This window comes from Ziziphus jujuba, chromosome 3, assembly GCF_031755915.1.
Source record: "Ziziphus jujuba cultivar Dongzao chromosome 3, ASM3175591v1".
Taxonomy (NCBI): domain Eukaryota; kingdom Viridiplantae; phylum Streptophyta; class Magnoliopsida; order Rosales; family Rhamnaceae; genus Ziziphus; species Ziziphus jujuba.
The window spans coordinates 6,843,130-6,859,309 of NC_083381.1; the positions used below are offsets into that span (position 1 = coordinate 6,843,130).

The 16,180-nt window shown below is 33.2% G+C and overlaps 2 protein-coding genes across 4 annotated transcripts; one reads left to right on the plus strand and one right to left on the minus strand.

The window, feature by feature from the left end:
- Positions 1 to 317: 317 nt before the first annotated feature.
- LOC107422100 (protein FAR1-RELATED SEQUENCE 5) lies at positions 318 to 10,088 on the minus strand. Of its 3 annotated transcripts, none has more exons than XM_025075662.3 (4): positions 9,929 to 10,087; positions 8,330 to 8,892; positions 7,872 to 7,949; positions 318 to 936 (listed from the first exon to the last, which is right to left on the minus strand). In XM_025075662.3, coding segments are annotated over exons 1-4 (837 nt in total). In that variant the 5' UTR covers positions 9,930 to 10,087; the 3' UTR covers positions 318 to 741. The 3 variants fall into 3 exon arrangements, 2 of the variants coding, with proteins under 2 accessions (XP_024931430.3, XP_048333326.2); XR_007242061.2 differs by having other exon boundaries at positions 798 to 936; positions 7,872 to 8,029; positions 9,929 to 10,088; XM_048477369.2 differs by lacking the exon at positions 7,872 to 7,949 and having other exon boundaries at positions 9,929 to 10,083.
- Positions 10,089 to 10,193: 105 nt separating this feature from the next.
- LOC107422093 (CRM-domain containing factor CFM9, mitochondrial) lies at positions 10,194 to 15,763 on the plus strand. Its single transcript, XM_048477368.2, has 4 exons — positions 10,194 to 10,422; positions 10,798 to 11,128; positions 11,932 to 12,333; positions 15,154 to 15,763. The coding sequence occupies exons 1-4, from the start codon at positions 10,343 to 10,345 to the stop codon at positions 15,568 to 15,570; spliced, it is 1,230 nt and encodes a 409-aa protein (XP_048333325.2). The 5' UTR covers positions 10,194 to 10,342; the 3' UTR covers positions 15,571 to 15,763.
- The last annotated feature ends 417 nt before the right edge of the window (positions 15,764 to 16,180 follow it).

Here is a 16,180-nt window from a genome sequence, read left to right on the forward strand (position 1 = left end):
TCACCCCCCCCCCAAAAAAAAAAAAAAAAAAAAAAAGGGAAAATCACAGGGAATAAAACTAGAGTTTTGGATGAAGGATTTTCTCTTTAACTGGGCCTTGTTTCTCTCTTCCAAGCTGAGAATCGTAGGTCTGAGGCCAGGATTGATGGACCATACAAACACACCCTAGAACAACATTCCACTATAAATTAATAGAAAAACTATCTAAAAAAAGAAAAAGAAAATTTGTGTAATTTCACTTACTTTTTAGGAAGGATGAGCAGGATCATAAATTAAACAGAATCAAATCTAGTCCCCACCACCCAAAAACCCTCCACTGAAGAGAGAAACAATATTAAAATGCTATACAGATATAAAACTTATCAAATTCCACATGAGAGACACAATGCAATGCATGGGACATCCAAATGCCTCCTTTTCAGTCATCTAACAACTTTTTTCCCCGACAATGGGCTCAATGGAACTATACATGACTAACCTACTTTCTTCTACTACTACTCATTTCTTTCAAGAAATTGGAGCATCGTTTTTACAAAATATTCCAATGAATGCCATTGGACCAAACATTTTCAAGCTATAAACTAACCGGACACCTAAAAGCTGGAACAAAAGCACCTAGTATTTAGCCAAAATTCAAATCAAAATAATGAGCCCCTTCACCAGCACTGTCCTTCGTACCATTCCCAAATCGACATGTTATCAGACAAAAAAGAAAAAAATTGGGGGCAATTTTAGCTGCAACTATCTATGGCCTTGCTGCTCTTTGGTTTCCATCTCCTTCACACTGTCTACTATGTGTTGAATCTTTTTTGATAAGGTTTCGTTGTGCTCCTCGATGTGCTCAAATATCAGTTCTAGATGTCTTTTATAGGTTGCAGCTCGCTTTTTCTCTACAGCCAACTGCTGTGATAATTCTCTGATCTTGTCATGTTCATTCTGGAAAGCAAAATGGGGAAAAATAAAAAATAAAAAACGCATGTTACGATGTATTGATGGTGGGGTCATTACAACTTTTAGAACCGTCAAGTCACAAAATAGGATGTGATATGAAATAAACAAATTTAGGCTAGGGTTTTGCTTTCATGACGAAACATATCTGTTTTTATAACCATTTTGAGCAAAACCATATTTTCAAAGCACAACCCTTGAAAATTTAAAAGCAATAAGATGGGAAACTTCTATGCCAAAGAAAAATGTTTTTATTTAACTCAACACATTCCTAGTCATTGACATTCATACAAATATGGCAGAGATCATCTGAAAAACCAACCTACAATAGATAAAACTTCACATGCAGCACAACATTTCACCACCCTAATGTTCTAGAGGAAAATTATTGTTCTAAAAGCTCAAAAGTGCTAGAAAGCAAGTCCAATTATACCAACCAAGGTGACACACTAAACTCGACAAAGAAGTTTCAAGCCCATTAAAATGGTCATTTTCACACTCCTATTAAAATAGAAACAAGCTCCTTTGAGGACACGGAATATTAAATAAACATACATCATACAAGTGTTAAAGAAGGTTCATCACCTCAAGCTAACAAAAACTAACAAAAAGGGGTAAGAAAAAAAAAAACAAGAGAGAGAGAGAGAGAGCAAAAAACAGCAAGAAATTCCTAGAAGAAACTCAGTGATATAAAATCCTCTTTCACTTATCACGTGCTGAACATATTGCTTCTATATCAAAATTTAACTCGGTAAACAATTGCATCTACTTTGATCACTTGTTTAGAGTTTCATTTAGAATCTAACAAAGTATCTTTGCCACTATTGTGTAACATTTTGGCACTTCTATCTGACAACATACAAGATACCTGTAATTGGAAGTATAACATTTAAATAGATGACTGCATGCAGTTAAACTGACAGTGCATACTATCAAGCAAGATTCACATTATACATCAAAACATTATCCCTTTGAAAAATAACCACTTTGTCTCCACTGCTTGGCCACCCCAAGAAAAGGTTTCCAAAACATGTGTAGAGAGAAGGCACAAATTTAGGTAATTGATTATGTGCTCTATCAGCAATGCATATCGCTTAAACTATGAGTTTTATTATTTTATTGGAAAGACTCATATGATATTCATATTTATAACCAAACAAGCCCTGCCCTGCATGTGTTCTCCAAGAAATAAAACATTTTTTTCATTAGGTATAAGACGAATTATGTTTATGACTCGCTAAAAAAAGTTCAGAACTAGCATAATTGCCGTATAATGAGCACTGAAAACAAAATGGATTATGGCAGTTATAAATCCATATCTTTAATTAATTTACTCTTTGAGAAGAAAAATATCTTGGTTAGAAAAAAAGGAAGCAAAACACTCTTTGTCATACAAAGAAGTATATAGATGGCTTTACAGCAAGACTTCAGCATTAGAAAACTTATTAAAAAAAGAAATAAGAAATAAGAAAAACTGTAATGGTAATTTACCATTAATATCAATTTAAAAACCTAAAGTTGATAAGAAATCAGTCCAACTATTTATATCAACTTAACATATGTAAAGTCTATCCAACATTGGACAAAAGGCCTTATACGTGCAACACAATAAATAAACAAAAAATGGGAATTAGCAAAATTTGTACATAAGACCAATTAAACAATTAAGCTTTATTACCATTCTAAGTTTAGCAAAATTTGAAGATAAGACCAGTTACACAATTAACCTTTATTCCTCTTCTAACTTAATCTTAAACTTGTTTGAAAGTGGGTTCAACTATTTGTATCGAGCTAATACAATAATTAACGCGTAATTTAGTAGAAAACAGGTAATGGACAAGAATAGGACTAATAAACAACGTAGTAAAGCACCAAAATGTTTGCAGCTTTGAGCAAGTGACAAAATGAAGGCTATAAAGAAATTAGTAACCCCAAGAAAAATAAAGATACATTCAATATAATGAGGAATAGAATTCAAAATTTCCATTATGCTTTGTCCATCTTCCATATGGTCATATGGTAAGAAATTCAAGTTATAACTTAAACTTTGCAGCCAACGAAAACAAAAGAGCACATAAACAAAACAAGAGTGACAAATGCAAATAATATTTTATCCTTTTCAAGGGATATAATTCTACAAAGGCACCTGCTACCTAGAATTCTATAAATACAGTGACAATGACCTCGCGTTTGACAAGTGACTCCTTTTATGTGTATTCTCAAATTTAGATCTATGTGGGATATGTAAGAAGCTTAAGTTTGGTTCCAGGTGTCGTTTGAGTCTAACCGTAAACATTTTTTTGTATGATACATTAGCTTAGTGATGTTCTACATAAAAATTTTTTAAATCTTTTTATTTTGGAAATATTGGGGTTATTATGAGGAAGAACAAATGAGACAACAAAGAAGTTAGAATGCTTGATGGAATTGTGCTTATTTCTTCTACATACGACAAAAGTTTGTCAACAGTATAATCTTCCCATGTCTAATGAAAATTCTACCTTTAACTCCTTTCTTGATGAGTTTTAAACCTTTTCCATATGGGAGGCCTGCATTTCTACTAAGGTTAATATGGTTTCTTTGCTATTATTAGATCAATAAAGCCAAAAACTTCTCATTTTAGGGTGTGTTTTTGCTGTAAATTGGGAGAATCTTTTATAACTCGTTCCTTCAATGGGAGATGGCTTTGAAGCTGTTGTGCTGTTTTTTAATTGAAGTCTAAAATGCTAGGGCAGTTCCTCAATCCTTTAATTATATGCAGTTTGGTAACTTTAAAGGTAAGTGGTATAGGACAAATCTTGTGGAACCGTGTAATAATGGCTACTTTTAAATGCTTTGGTTGGAGAAAATGAGAGAATATTTGAATCTTGAAAAATTATGGTCTGAGAATAATTTTTTATGTCATTGTGGTCTTCCTCATTCAAAGAATTCTACTATTTGAAAGCTAGAAATATGTTTCCTATAATTATCTTAAGATTTAGAGGATTCCTCATCTTTTAAAAAATATTCAATTATATTAACAGTCAATAAATTTTATGCCTCCTCTACACACACAGACAGAGACAGATATACTTATTTATATACATGTATATATGAGAGGAAGAAAACATGAGACCTTATTATCTTTAAAGTCAAATAAAGTTTTCCCTAGCGATAATGCTTTTGAAATCTTGGATTCCTTTCTATAACCTACTAATGGCATAATTCATCAAACTCGTTTAGATGATACTCCTCAACAAAACAGGGTAACAGAAAGAAAGAATGAACACCTTTTGGAGGTAGCTAGGTCTATCATGTTTCATATATGAAGGTCCTAGAACACTTCTCGATTCATGTCATTCTCAGAACATGCTTTTTAATTAATCTTCTTCCCTTCAGTGTCCTGGTAGGTCAGTTACCATGGACCATACTTTGTCCATATGTTTCACTAATATTTCTTCCTCCTAGGTCTTCAGGTTTACATTCTGTTCATAAAGCCTTGGTGTTTATGATTATTTTTCTCCAAGAGCCACTAAATGTATCATTGTAGGGTATTCTTGTACACAAACTCTATTAGGGTTTCTCACCTAGGTTGCAAATCTTCTAGACCACAGCGGTACTTGGGTCCTCACTGAGTTACCAAAAGGGAATAAACTTCTCAGTTATTGATGGGTGTTTGTAATCAATTATAATCCAAAAGGTAGGATCAAGCTCTTAAAGATTCAACTAGCAACTAAGGACATACAGATATAAAATGTTCATTACCTTAGGATCAAACCCACAAATACTCCCACCCATACAAACAATTAGATTAAGAGTAGAAATTTTGATGACAAAAGACAATACAAAAGTGACTACTTAATTGATACATCTTACAGTTACAAAGAATATACATAATATTTGTTGTAGGAGCACATAGTAAATTTATGAAATACTAAAAGATAGCAGATTAGAGAGTCATAACTTGCATTTGCTCCTAGCTCAAAGGAATTATTAGAATAGGAAATGTGATGTAGGACCAAAGGAAACAGAAAACAAAAAAAGAGAAAATAAAAACACCACACTAAAATAAATTATTTATCATTTATTATCATTCAAAATTTGCCTCTTAGGGTTCTATAAAACCCTAATTATAATAGAACAAGCACTCATAAAAGAGAGACAAATTAAATAAGGAAACAAAAATTAATCCAAGTCAAATAAAATCATAAAAATACTTAAAACTCTCATAAAACATATATTGATGAAATTCCTATTATATGGATTCATCACCATAGTATTTCGCAGAAAGGTTAAGAGTATTGATGTAATCAGATATTGAGATACTGATTGACTGACTCTTAGAATAGTAGAGGTTACACATGTGATCAATACAGCTTTTTGGGAGGTAATCTTTTTACATGGAGAAGTGAAAAAACAATTTTGCAGTAAGGTCAAATGCTAAATTAGAATATCATGCTACGCTCATAAGACATGCGATGCGCATAAAAAATAGAATTGAGTGTTGTTAGTAGTCCCATGTTCCATGAACAGAATAAGCATATAGAAGTAGATACATGGAGAAGTAGGGACTCTGTATGTGATGGAGGACAGGTAGAAAAGAAAAGAAGGAGAAAAATTAAAGATAGGATTCTAGTATCATACTAGAATAATTTTAGGAATCACTCCTAAAACCTTTCCACCTAATTTTGGTTTGCATCACACAAGACCAGAGAAATAGATTCCCAGAAAAACTATTCATATTATTATCCACTGTAAACTAAAACAATTAAAACCCTAATTAAATAAGGAAACTTAATAATAAAACCACCTAAAAACATAAGGAAACTAAAATAATAATTAATCCCTAATCAAATAAAGAAGCTAAATTAAGCTAAAGCTATTTGAATCCTTAATAGGTCCCAAATAAGCCCATCTTCACACTTGATCATTCCAAATCAAAGTTTGGGCCTTAGAATCTGGTTTTCCTCTCCTTTGATAAGTTTTCAAAGATTGTTTCCATCTTGCATCGGCATGTCATATCAAAAGATGGACTTAATAACATCTTTAAGAAAGTTGTTCCTAAAAATATGTTTGCTTTTTTTTTTTTGTTTTTTTTTTTTTAGCAAGTTGGGTAGAGTGAATGAAAGGATATAGTAAATTATGGATCCCTATAAATATTCCTCCTTGTAAAATATTAACATGCATAGCATGTTTACATAGTTAGTTTTTGGAAATCCTCTGCCTCCCTCTTTAAGAAAATTTGCTTAGCAGAGAACTTGTTCCTCCCTCCTCAAGTCAGCACAATCCACTACTAACAATTGATGATTATGTCAAATACTTGCCTTAACTCAAAAATTGTTAGAATAGACAAGTGAAGCATTTATTTTGTATGGGCACATTAATCGTAGCAAAACTGCAAAAATACTAAACATTCATGACCATCCACATGTGTTGCACACATCATTAGTTTTCTAACAAATTTAGGAATCTAAGGCTCATATTATGAACAAATCACTAGTAAAAAATCAAATTTCTTTTCTTTTTCTTTTTCTTTTTTTTTTTTTTTTTGGGGGGGGGGGGACACATACAAGTTGCATACCACAGTACAGTACTCTGTCGCAAAACACAAATGTCATTTTTGAAACACTATTCTAAACTCTACAAGGTAAACCATATATGCTAATAGGCCTACATTTTTATTTGGTTGATAAGTGAATAATGAATTCAAGTCACATGAGCATAATTTGATAGGGATGGGAAGATTCAACATACTAAATATTTGAAGGCGAATTCCATACCAGGTTTTAAACAAATTTTCTGGAAGCACAAATAAATTAATTTGTATCTTTACTATATATTTCTAATGCAGCTTACCTTAGGAAGGGGAATGAAAGTGTGGCGGCGAGTGAATGGAAAATCCTAGGAGAAAGTCATTGAGTTGAGAATCACTTCACTAGATTAAACACAACCTACCAATTCTATTGTAGTTCATTCTTTACTAATCAGGGAGGTTATATGAGATTCTAACATGGACTTCATGCCAATATGGATTCTAAAATAACAATTGTTGCTTGTGATATCATTAGAATTCTTGTAAATGCCATTTTATGAACAGAATTATTTGTTTATCTTCCTCATAGACCAGTTATATTGAGGTTCGACTAAGGGAACTTCACTAACTAGACTGACCCATTAACATTACTTATGCCACTAACTGAAATTTTGTTCATGTTTAGTTATCAACTAATAAAAACATCATAAATCCTGTGAAATTAAACTATTCCTTTCTGATACATATATATATTTATCTAAATTTTACATGTAACATCATGGCAAGTACAGGACATAGTAGCAATCCTCACATACAACATCGGAAACCAAGAACTTCATTTCTTCGCTTTATAAGAAGCAATAAGGTAACAAAGGTAAGGAGTAGAAAATTTAGTTAACAAATTTATGAGTAACTGACAGTAGCAATTTCAATAGCTGCTGATTAAGCGGTGGTAATGTTTTTTTGTTCCACGATGTAGTAACAACTAACAAACTATAGCTCCATCCTATCCACTCTGCGCATTTTCCAGTGAGTCACATGCGTTATAACAAGTTGCAAATTTGACCATCCAAATATCAATCATTTATGCATTGGACCACTAACACTCAAAATCAAAATTCTAAAAGCACGCAAGCTACAATATAATCCAGAAATAAACATTCAAGTAGTAGTGGTAAACTGTTAGCCAACCAAAATTGGCTGAGATGCAGAGGAATTAGCAAATTTCAGAATAACTCAAAGGCCTTAGCAGTACAAAACAAGATTTCATGTAAACAGAAAGTAACAGTACTTGTATTTGGCCAAAAGGGGCAATGCTAAGTGGATAACAAGTGGAAATACTTTCTGATTCTTCTAAATAGATCAATCATTCGCCAGAAGCACTAAAGGGGAGATAATGAAAGACAATTACATAATTATGGCCAATGCCAATTGAACAGTTGAAGACACTTTTCTTGGTGCTCTCTAGAATCCAAAGTAATATTGTTTTCTGTTGAATGCAGGATAGACATAGAAATGATCATTATAAAGAGAACTTTCCATACTGTAGGTCAGGTTGGAGACCAGAAACTATAATCACAGAGAAAGAAATGTGTTATGAGCCCCTTTTATTTTATTTTAATATGCTAGAACTTCATATTTTCCTGTAACCTATGATCTAAAGATAAAGTTATAACACTAAAAGATGTGAATGAAAAAGCATTTAACATGGACTGGTTACTCCTAAATTATGTGAATTTTGCCAACAATTTTTGGTTATCATGAAACATAGAAATGACTTAAATTGCTCTTTCAAGGTTAAGAAAATCATATATATTAAATCTAAACAAGAAAATATACAACTTTAAAAGGTCAAGAACAAAAACTAACCGGATATTGATCATAAATGCAATCCCTACGACCTTTTCCAGGTGTCAAAGGATGAGCATGCTCCTTAACAAACTTTGTAACAACCCATTTACCAGAAGTTACTTTCCGCACCAAAATCATTGCCCGGCAACCAACCCTTGTCTCCGCTCTTTGCCTTACAATTTTTTCACGTTTGTCAGGCATTCTATAACCCTCTTTGTTACAAACAAGTGCACGACCAATTGCAGATCCGTCACGCCTTGACCGAGATAGTTTGCTTACGCGGATTATAAATCCAACACGAGTAGCATATGCATTGTAAAATGCATGTGCAGCTGCTTCAGATTCAAATTCCTGCCCCACATAGGGCTCATCTGCTGACACCATTGACATTGCAGGCGCTCCTGTTGGAAGTATATCCCTTCCTGAGGAATCTAGAATCATTTTTTCATCATGATCATGTTGAAATACCCCTTCAATAGAACTTCCAGCTGTTTCATTTTCATCACCTACTCTACTAACGTCCAAGTCAGCAGAATTTCTCAAGACCTCACCATTAATAGTTCCATCAACCCCAAACTCCACTGCAGTCACAAAAAAAATTTTCTCATAAATTTCACATGCTCAATATTAAGAATAACCAAACATTGGACTGGCACATATCATAATAACTTTGCAAAAATAATGAGGAAAATTTCCATGTAAAACAAAAAAGGCATTTTAGACTCTGCTACTTATATTCAAATCACAACTACACATCTTAGCAAATTCAAATAACAGCAAAATTGAGAAAATTATCACCCAAAAAATAAAAAATAAAAAATAAAAAAAGCAAAGATTTTCAGTGTTCTTGTTGTTTTATCTTCCTTCAGTTTCTAATTGGCCAAACAGAGCACATTGCAAATTTTAAAAAATAATCCACTTTATCACATACATTTTGAGAAACTAAAACAAGTTAACCATTGTTAAATGTTGTCCATACTTTCTATTTCCTCCACTTTTTCAAGGTCCAAATTAACATCCACCCTCCATGACTAAGAAAAACCAATCACGGAGCAAAAGAACATCACAAAAAGAAGAACAGAAACACAAACAAGAACAAGGAAAAAAGATTAAAACTTTCAGCGTCAATTATTCAGAGGAAACTAAAATAACAGGGTCTTAATCAAACCAAATTGTAACTGAATTAACCTACTGAAAGAAATCTTTGAATTATTCAGCTTCAAACAATACAATGTTTCTTCTTTTATAATTTCCACAATAACGTTTTAGCTGCCAAATAGAGACTAAATCCAAATTTTCCTCTACACCCACATGAAACACAGACGAAAAAAACATTGGAACTTGATGAATTCCAACGCTGCACCTCCAATTGCCATCCAAAGAAACAATCTACAATTTATAAACTCCCCCAAAACGCCTTCTAAATTTCCCACATTTTCTTGGCAACCAAACAGAACAACAATCAATAAATTGACAATAAACCAGCCTTGAATATTGAAGCAATTTGGTCCGTACAAAACAGCCAGTCAAAATAATAATAATAATAATAGTTATATCAAATATAAAGCAAATTTCGAAAATTAAAATTAAAAATTTATCTCCATAAATAAAACTCACTGAAAGTTCGCGACGATCCTGGTTTAGATGATCGTGAAGAACATGGAAGGGCGTTGCTTAGGTTTCGATGGCTCAGAGAGAGAGAGAGAGAGAGAGAGAGAGGGGGGGGGGGGGCCAGAGAGGTTCAGCTTGTAAATATGGGGGCTCAATCCTTATGACGTGTAGAGCTACGATTGGATTTATGACAAAGTAAAAGTCAACATTTTTTGTTGAATCAGTTACTTTTTGACACGTGGTCCGCGGGATGGAGCTTGGCTCGGAGGATCAGAGCCCGAATACTCAACCCGCCAGGTCCCGTACGGGTTAAACCCGGTTCAGTTCTACACTCTCTCTCTCTTTACTATTTCCCTCCCTCCCTCTCTCTCTCTCTCTCTCTCTCTCTCTCTCTCTGTGAAAATTATTCAGAGGGAAAAGATGGCGAAATCTTTGTTTCGCTGCTTTTATAGAACTTCTTCGCTTCTTAAACCCTCACCTCCCAACCCTTTCCTTTTCAGGTACTTTATCTTTGTATGCTTGTATTTTTTTCCCTGTTATTTTCCTTCCTTTTCTTCTTCTTGCAAGTGCTATGGAGCAATTTTACCTCCATCCAAGCACTTAATTTCCCTAATTCATTAACAATATTTTAATGGGTTTTCATCAAAATCATTTTTTTCATCATCCAAATACTCAATTGTACAATCCTGTGTAAGTTATTGTTGGATTTTTTTATTTTTTTTTAATAGAAAATCAATTCTGGGTTGTGGAAAAAATTGTCTGCAACAGTTAAAGGATAATGAAAGCGAGAAAAATAGACTGATATTTTAAGCACGCGTTTAGAGTCAATTTTCCTGTATTTACTGTATTCCCGCCTCTTGTCTTTTGACTTCCAGGTCAGTTTTCCCGACGCAAGAATCAATTTTCTACACAGCCAAACAGTTGGTCCTTCCCGGCCCACAAAACCCATCATGGGTATTCAGAAACTTGAGCCATGGTTCGGTTAATCTAGTCATATCGGAAGGAAAACCAAAATTCGAAATGCACGAGGTTGATCCTCCAAAGAAGGAGAAATGGAAGACCAAGAAGAAGTTGAAGCTGCAGAGGAAGAGAGAGAAGCAGCAGAGAAAAGCTGCAAATAAGAAAGACCCTCGAAGACTGGGCATTAAGGGTAAGAAGAAGAAGTTCGCTAATGCAGAAGAGAGAATCAAGTACAAGCTTGAAAAGGTGTGCTTAACTATACATTTCTTAACAAAAATATGATGTTTGATCATATCTTCTTTTTTATTGTTGGCGCGGAGGGACACAAGTATACTAAGGAGAGAATCACGTGGAAGACTAGAAAAAAAGTGAGCTTATCATAACTTTCTTCATGTTTATACGTGAATCTTTGTCATATTTTGGAGTTTTTTTTTTTCTTTTCAGTGTATTACTTTATTTATGGAACTTATTACATTCGTAAAGATTTTTCTCTGGTTCTTCATAAAGATTTTTTTAGGTTATTTCTGCTCTGTAGTTATTGGTCGTTATTGGTTTGTTCCTGGAACAGCTTATAATTTGAAAGAATTGTTGAATATGTCTGAAACGAGCCTCTTTTTTCCTGAATCCATTTTCATTCACAACTTAAGGCTTATAGCTCATAGTCATATCTTAAACTTATGGATTGGGAGTTAAAAATAAAAGGCCAAGTGTGTGGTTTAGTTGCTTAAGCGATATGTTGAACCTATGGAATGAGCAATATAATGCGGAGCAATTTGTAGTTTTGCTCCAGGTGGTGATGGACTCTGATAATATGGTGGTAAGACCACAACATTAAATGGCTTTGAATTTTGACAGTGCCTTCTTGTAAAGTGCTACTCTTTTCTGAAAACAGGGCTTGGATGATTGAGCCAAACGAATCCTAAATTTTTTATTTTCCTTTTTTTTTCTTTTAAGCGCAACTGTTCTTTTTAATTATGTTAGCAGCTCTACTTTTGTGATGAGTTGTGATTATTTTTGGCACTTTATAACTGCTTTTATTGTTTTTGCAGGCCAAAATTAAAGAAGCTATGTTGATTGAAAGACTTAAGCGGTACGAAATTCCAAAAGTTCAGGGTCCTGTTGTAGAACCAGTTCAGCTGACAGGAGAGGAACGGTTTTACATTAAAAAAATGGCTCAGAAGAAGTCTAATTATGTACCAGTTGGCAGAAGAGGAATTTTTGGAGGTTTAATTCTTAACATGCATATGCATTGGAAAAAACATGAAACTGTGAAGGTCATTTGCAATTCCAGTAAACCTGGCCAATTACATGAGTATGCACAGGAAATCGCCAGACTGAGTGGCGGGATCCCAATTCATGTAATTGGAGATGACACTATAATATTTTATCGAGGAAAGAATTATGTGCAGCCAGAAATTATGTCACCCATAGATACACTGTCAAAGAAAAAGGTACGTCTTCCCAACTTCCATTCTTCTGAATTACTTAAATTTCCTTTTTTTTTTTTCTTTTTTCTTTTTGTTTTTCTTATGAAACTGAGCTTTATTACTAGAGAACGAATTATATAAGTCTTAAGAGGATGACAAATCCTCTAAAAGAAGTACCATAAAACTTCAACTAAATTAGAGCAAATATTTCCCAGCTTTAATTGGAGGCTTGAAGCATACAAAGAGGTATTCAAACTCCTTAGCAGTTGAAGCTAAAAGAGAATACAATAAATTAATCCTACCCAACATAAATTGTATATATTGGTGTCTATCTTCAAACAATTGTACCATTTCTTTCCAACCAAATTATTTGAATCATGATTGCAAATCTCAACAGAATTTTTCCCTATCTACAGGCATAAGAAAAACCAATGTAAATCAGCTTCCTTTCACCAAAAGAAACCAAAGATGAGCTAGCACCTTAAAAGACTAAAATAGATGACAATTGCATGCTTATAGCTCTCAATTATGGCAATGTTCTCTCCTGGTACAATCTCTGGAAAAGCAGTTTTTTGTTGATTTCAAAAGCCGTTTACCTAATTTAGCAGCTTATTTATAGCAATATGTTAGGTTACTTTTCAAATAATCAAAATCATCTTTTCTTCTTGTTGCTTGTCTCACTGCCCTTAGGAGTCTTTTCTTTGTCATAGACCTCTTGTACGAAAATTGCATGCCAATCAATTTTAGTTTTGTTTGAATTATCAGGCAGACAACAGATGAAATATTGTAAATGAAGTGCATGAGCCTTATGGTGGTTCTTACATTTGGTTTTTATATGATCTCTAAATAATTTATTGAGGTTTATTGAGGTTCTCAATATACTAAACTTCATAGAATTAAGTTTGATTGTTTATAGTCTATACAATCTTTTGCTTATCATGATCTGCTTTGGTCACTGAATAGTACTTTTTACCTTATACAACTATTCAATTTTCTACTTTTTGTATAGAGCCGAGTATTTCTTCAAAGTACAAAGAGATGTAATTTGTGGAACTACATAGGCAATCAACTCTTCTGGATGATCTAATATCAACAACCATGGCCCCAAAAAAAAAAAAAAAAAAAAAAAAAATGAATGGCTGATATGCAACAGCCCTTATTGTTGTCCCAATGAATTGAAAAATGAAAAATAATAAAAAAAATTGAGACATCTAGGCTCCGCTCTAGTGTTAGAATTCAATTTTTGGTCCCAAATTTTCTATTATTATCAATCCAGAAATTTCTTTAATTTGAAATGAAAACTAAAGACAGTTGAAGTTGAGAGAGGAGCAGAGATTGTATTGTGAGAAACATTTTCTTCCATGGTCTCACCTTTTAGACATCATGTCACATCATATTCCCCCAAAAGCATTGTGGTTGCATTCAATATCTTGCAGATACAACGTAGTAAAATTTAAGTTAGTCTGCATATACAAATTTAAACTTGTCAGACTAATTTAAACTTGCCTCTATGATATCTTATGCATTCTAATTTAGAAACTAGCCTATTGTTGCCATTCAAATTTACTTTAAATTATAGCGGAAATTGTAGCCTGGTTCAGTACTTTGTTAACTTTTGCTGCAAGTATCATATATAAGCATCTATGGGAACAACTTCCACTGTGAGTTTTAATCAAAAGGCATAACATCAAATATCATTTTATGAACATTTTGCTTTCTAACCCATGTTGATGCTGTCAAGCAAAATGGGCTAAAAAATATCTTCCGAAGTTATGCTGACACTAATATAATAATTAATAAAGCAATGCTGAAGACTTTTATTTTTGGCTATCATGGTTTGAACCAACCATTGATAAACATTTACTTGATTCTGAGTTTTCAGCTGCATACCTGTGAGCGGATTTGTAACAGTGCTAGTCTTTCTAGTGTAAAACAGAGTTCTAAGTATCTGCAAGTGAATGGAAAATTTATACCATTCATGAAAGAGCTGATTGAGTCTGCAGATTTAGTGAGTTTTTCAATTAAATGGGACTCGTGCAGTATGGCCAGGCGAGATATTTTCCAGTGCTTTGATGTGGAAACTAGGATCATATTTGAGATATGGGAATTCTACTAAGTCTAAAAGTAACATGTTTAGTCCGGGATTTTGACAAAATTTTACTTTTTAGTCATGAATACTCTATTCCTTCCCTGCTTGGTGAAAATGATTCACAAGCCTTAAAAACTTTCTACATCAGGCATATGACATTTGATTTAGCATTGGTAGTGGTCGGTGTATGCTAGATGAACCTGTGGGTTGTGGATGGAGATAGTTTCACGATTTTGAAATGATAACAATAGTATGTTAATTGGTCAATTATATCTCTGTCCGTTGTAGTTTCCTAAACCCATTTGGCAGAAAGCATCATTTTCCTTGGATAAATACTCCAACAAGAACTTCTTTATGAATTGTCAGGTCCATGTAATGTGAAGAGGGACACAAGCAATGATCAAAACTAAACTTGTTTTGTTAGGATGAACAATTCCCCTGTGAACTGATTTTCGGACTGGTTATCGAGCTATGTCTTTTACAGCACATATGGATCCAAAATTCATTGACTATATTATTTTCTCAGTGAGTTCTTACCAGCCGAAGTAAATAAGTATTCCTGCGATCCCTGTTGATTCTCTTCTGAAATGGTGTATGATATCTAAACAAGCTTCACGCCATTTTTTAACTCTGGGGTTTTATCTTTTATCCCATTATGTATTTGCCTGATAAGACATAATGCCTGATAAGATTGCATTCATGTAAAACTTACGAATCTTCCATATTAGCTAATCAAAATTCCCCTTCTGTTACAGGCTCTAGAAAAATCCAAGTATGAGCAATCACTCGAATCTGTGCAACGATTCATTGCCATTGCTGAAAAGGAATTGGAGCTCTATCACAGACACGTTGCACTTTACGGTGATCCAAATGATCGTAATCCTCTTTCCATCTTAGATAGTCCAGGAAAAGACACTATGGAATCAAATGAGCCTAAGATACTTGGAAAAGAAAAGGTTGATTTTACTTACTTTTCCACAAGTCTATCAGAAAAGGAAGCTGATTCTGTAGATCTGGAGCTATGTGAGATTGATGATAATTCTGAAGATGAAAGCTTATCCACAAGTGAATCAGATTCTGGAGGCAACATCTTGGTTGATTCTGATGATGAAGTAAACTCTTCTGAGATGCGACCGAGCATCAAAATGTTAGGTTCGTCAAAACAATTGTAAATGAATATGATTTTGATAGGCAAAGACTTTTTTAGAGAATGAATTCTGGATATGACAGTTCAACCTTAATCTAAAGTTGCTTCTTTTTTTTTTTTTCCTTCATCCTAAGTTGAAGGTTCCTTGATTAGTTGCTACATTGGTCTACAAAAAAGATACATGAAATTACATAAAGTTGGCTAAAGAAGTTGCTTTATGAGTGATTGTGGGTAATTATTATATTTTAATCAGTGTAGTTATTATCCATTCGAATAGGTAACAAGCCTATTTTTACGTTTCATATATTTAGTCTTCCAAGTTGATAATGTGATATTATTTTATCGTTTTGTATGTAATTATACTTATATCTAATAAACAGTTTACTTTTTATATAAATATTTCAAATAATAAAATAATAATAATAATATATTATATCACACACTCTATGTTAATAAAGTTGTCCTTTAACATTACTTTTATAATTAATCATCATGCATGAATAATGCTATGGATGCTAAAAACCCAACTAAAACGCAAACCAAGATGATGTACAATGTTATACATTATTTTATTGATTAAAAAATAATATAACTTAAATATAGATAAATATAATTAAATATAAATTAATAAATAA

Coding starts and splice junctions, on each gene's coding strand:
- LOC107422100 (XM_025075662.3), bottom strand. Junction 7,950..8,329: donor GCATTTATGATCAATATCCG/GTTAGTTTTTGT, acceptor TGCATTCAACAG/AAAACAATATTACTTTGGAT. Junction 937..7,871: donor TTGGCATTGGCCATAATTAT/GTAATTGTCTTT, acceptor TTTGCTTTCCAG/AATGAACATGACAAGATCAG.
- LOC107422093 (XM_048477368.2), top strand. CDS start 10,343: ATGGCGAAATCTTTGTTTCGCTGCTTTTATAGAACTTCTTCGCTTCTT. Junction 10,423..10,797: donor CCCAACCCTTTCCTTTTCAG/GTACTTTATCTT, acceptor TTTGACTTCCAG/GTCAGTTTTCCCGACGCAAG. Junction 11,129..11,931: donor TCAAGTACAAGCTTGAAAAG/GTGTGCTTAACT, acceptor TTGTTTTTGCAG/GCCAAAATTAAAGAAGCTAT.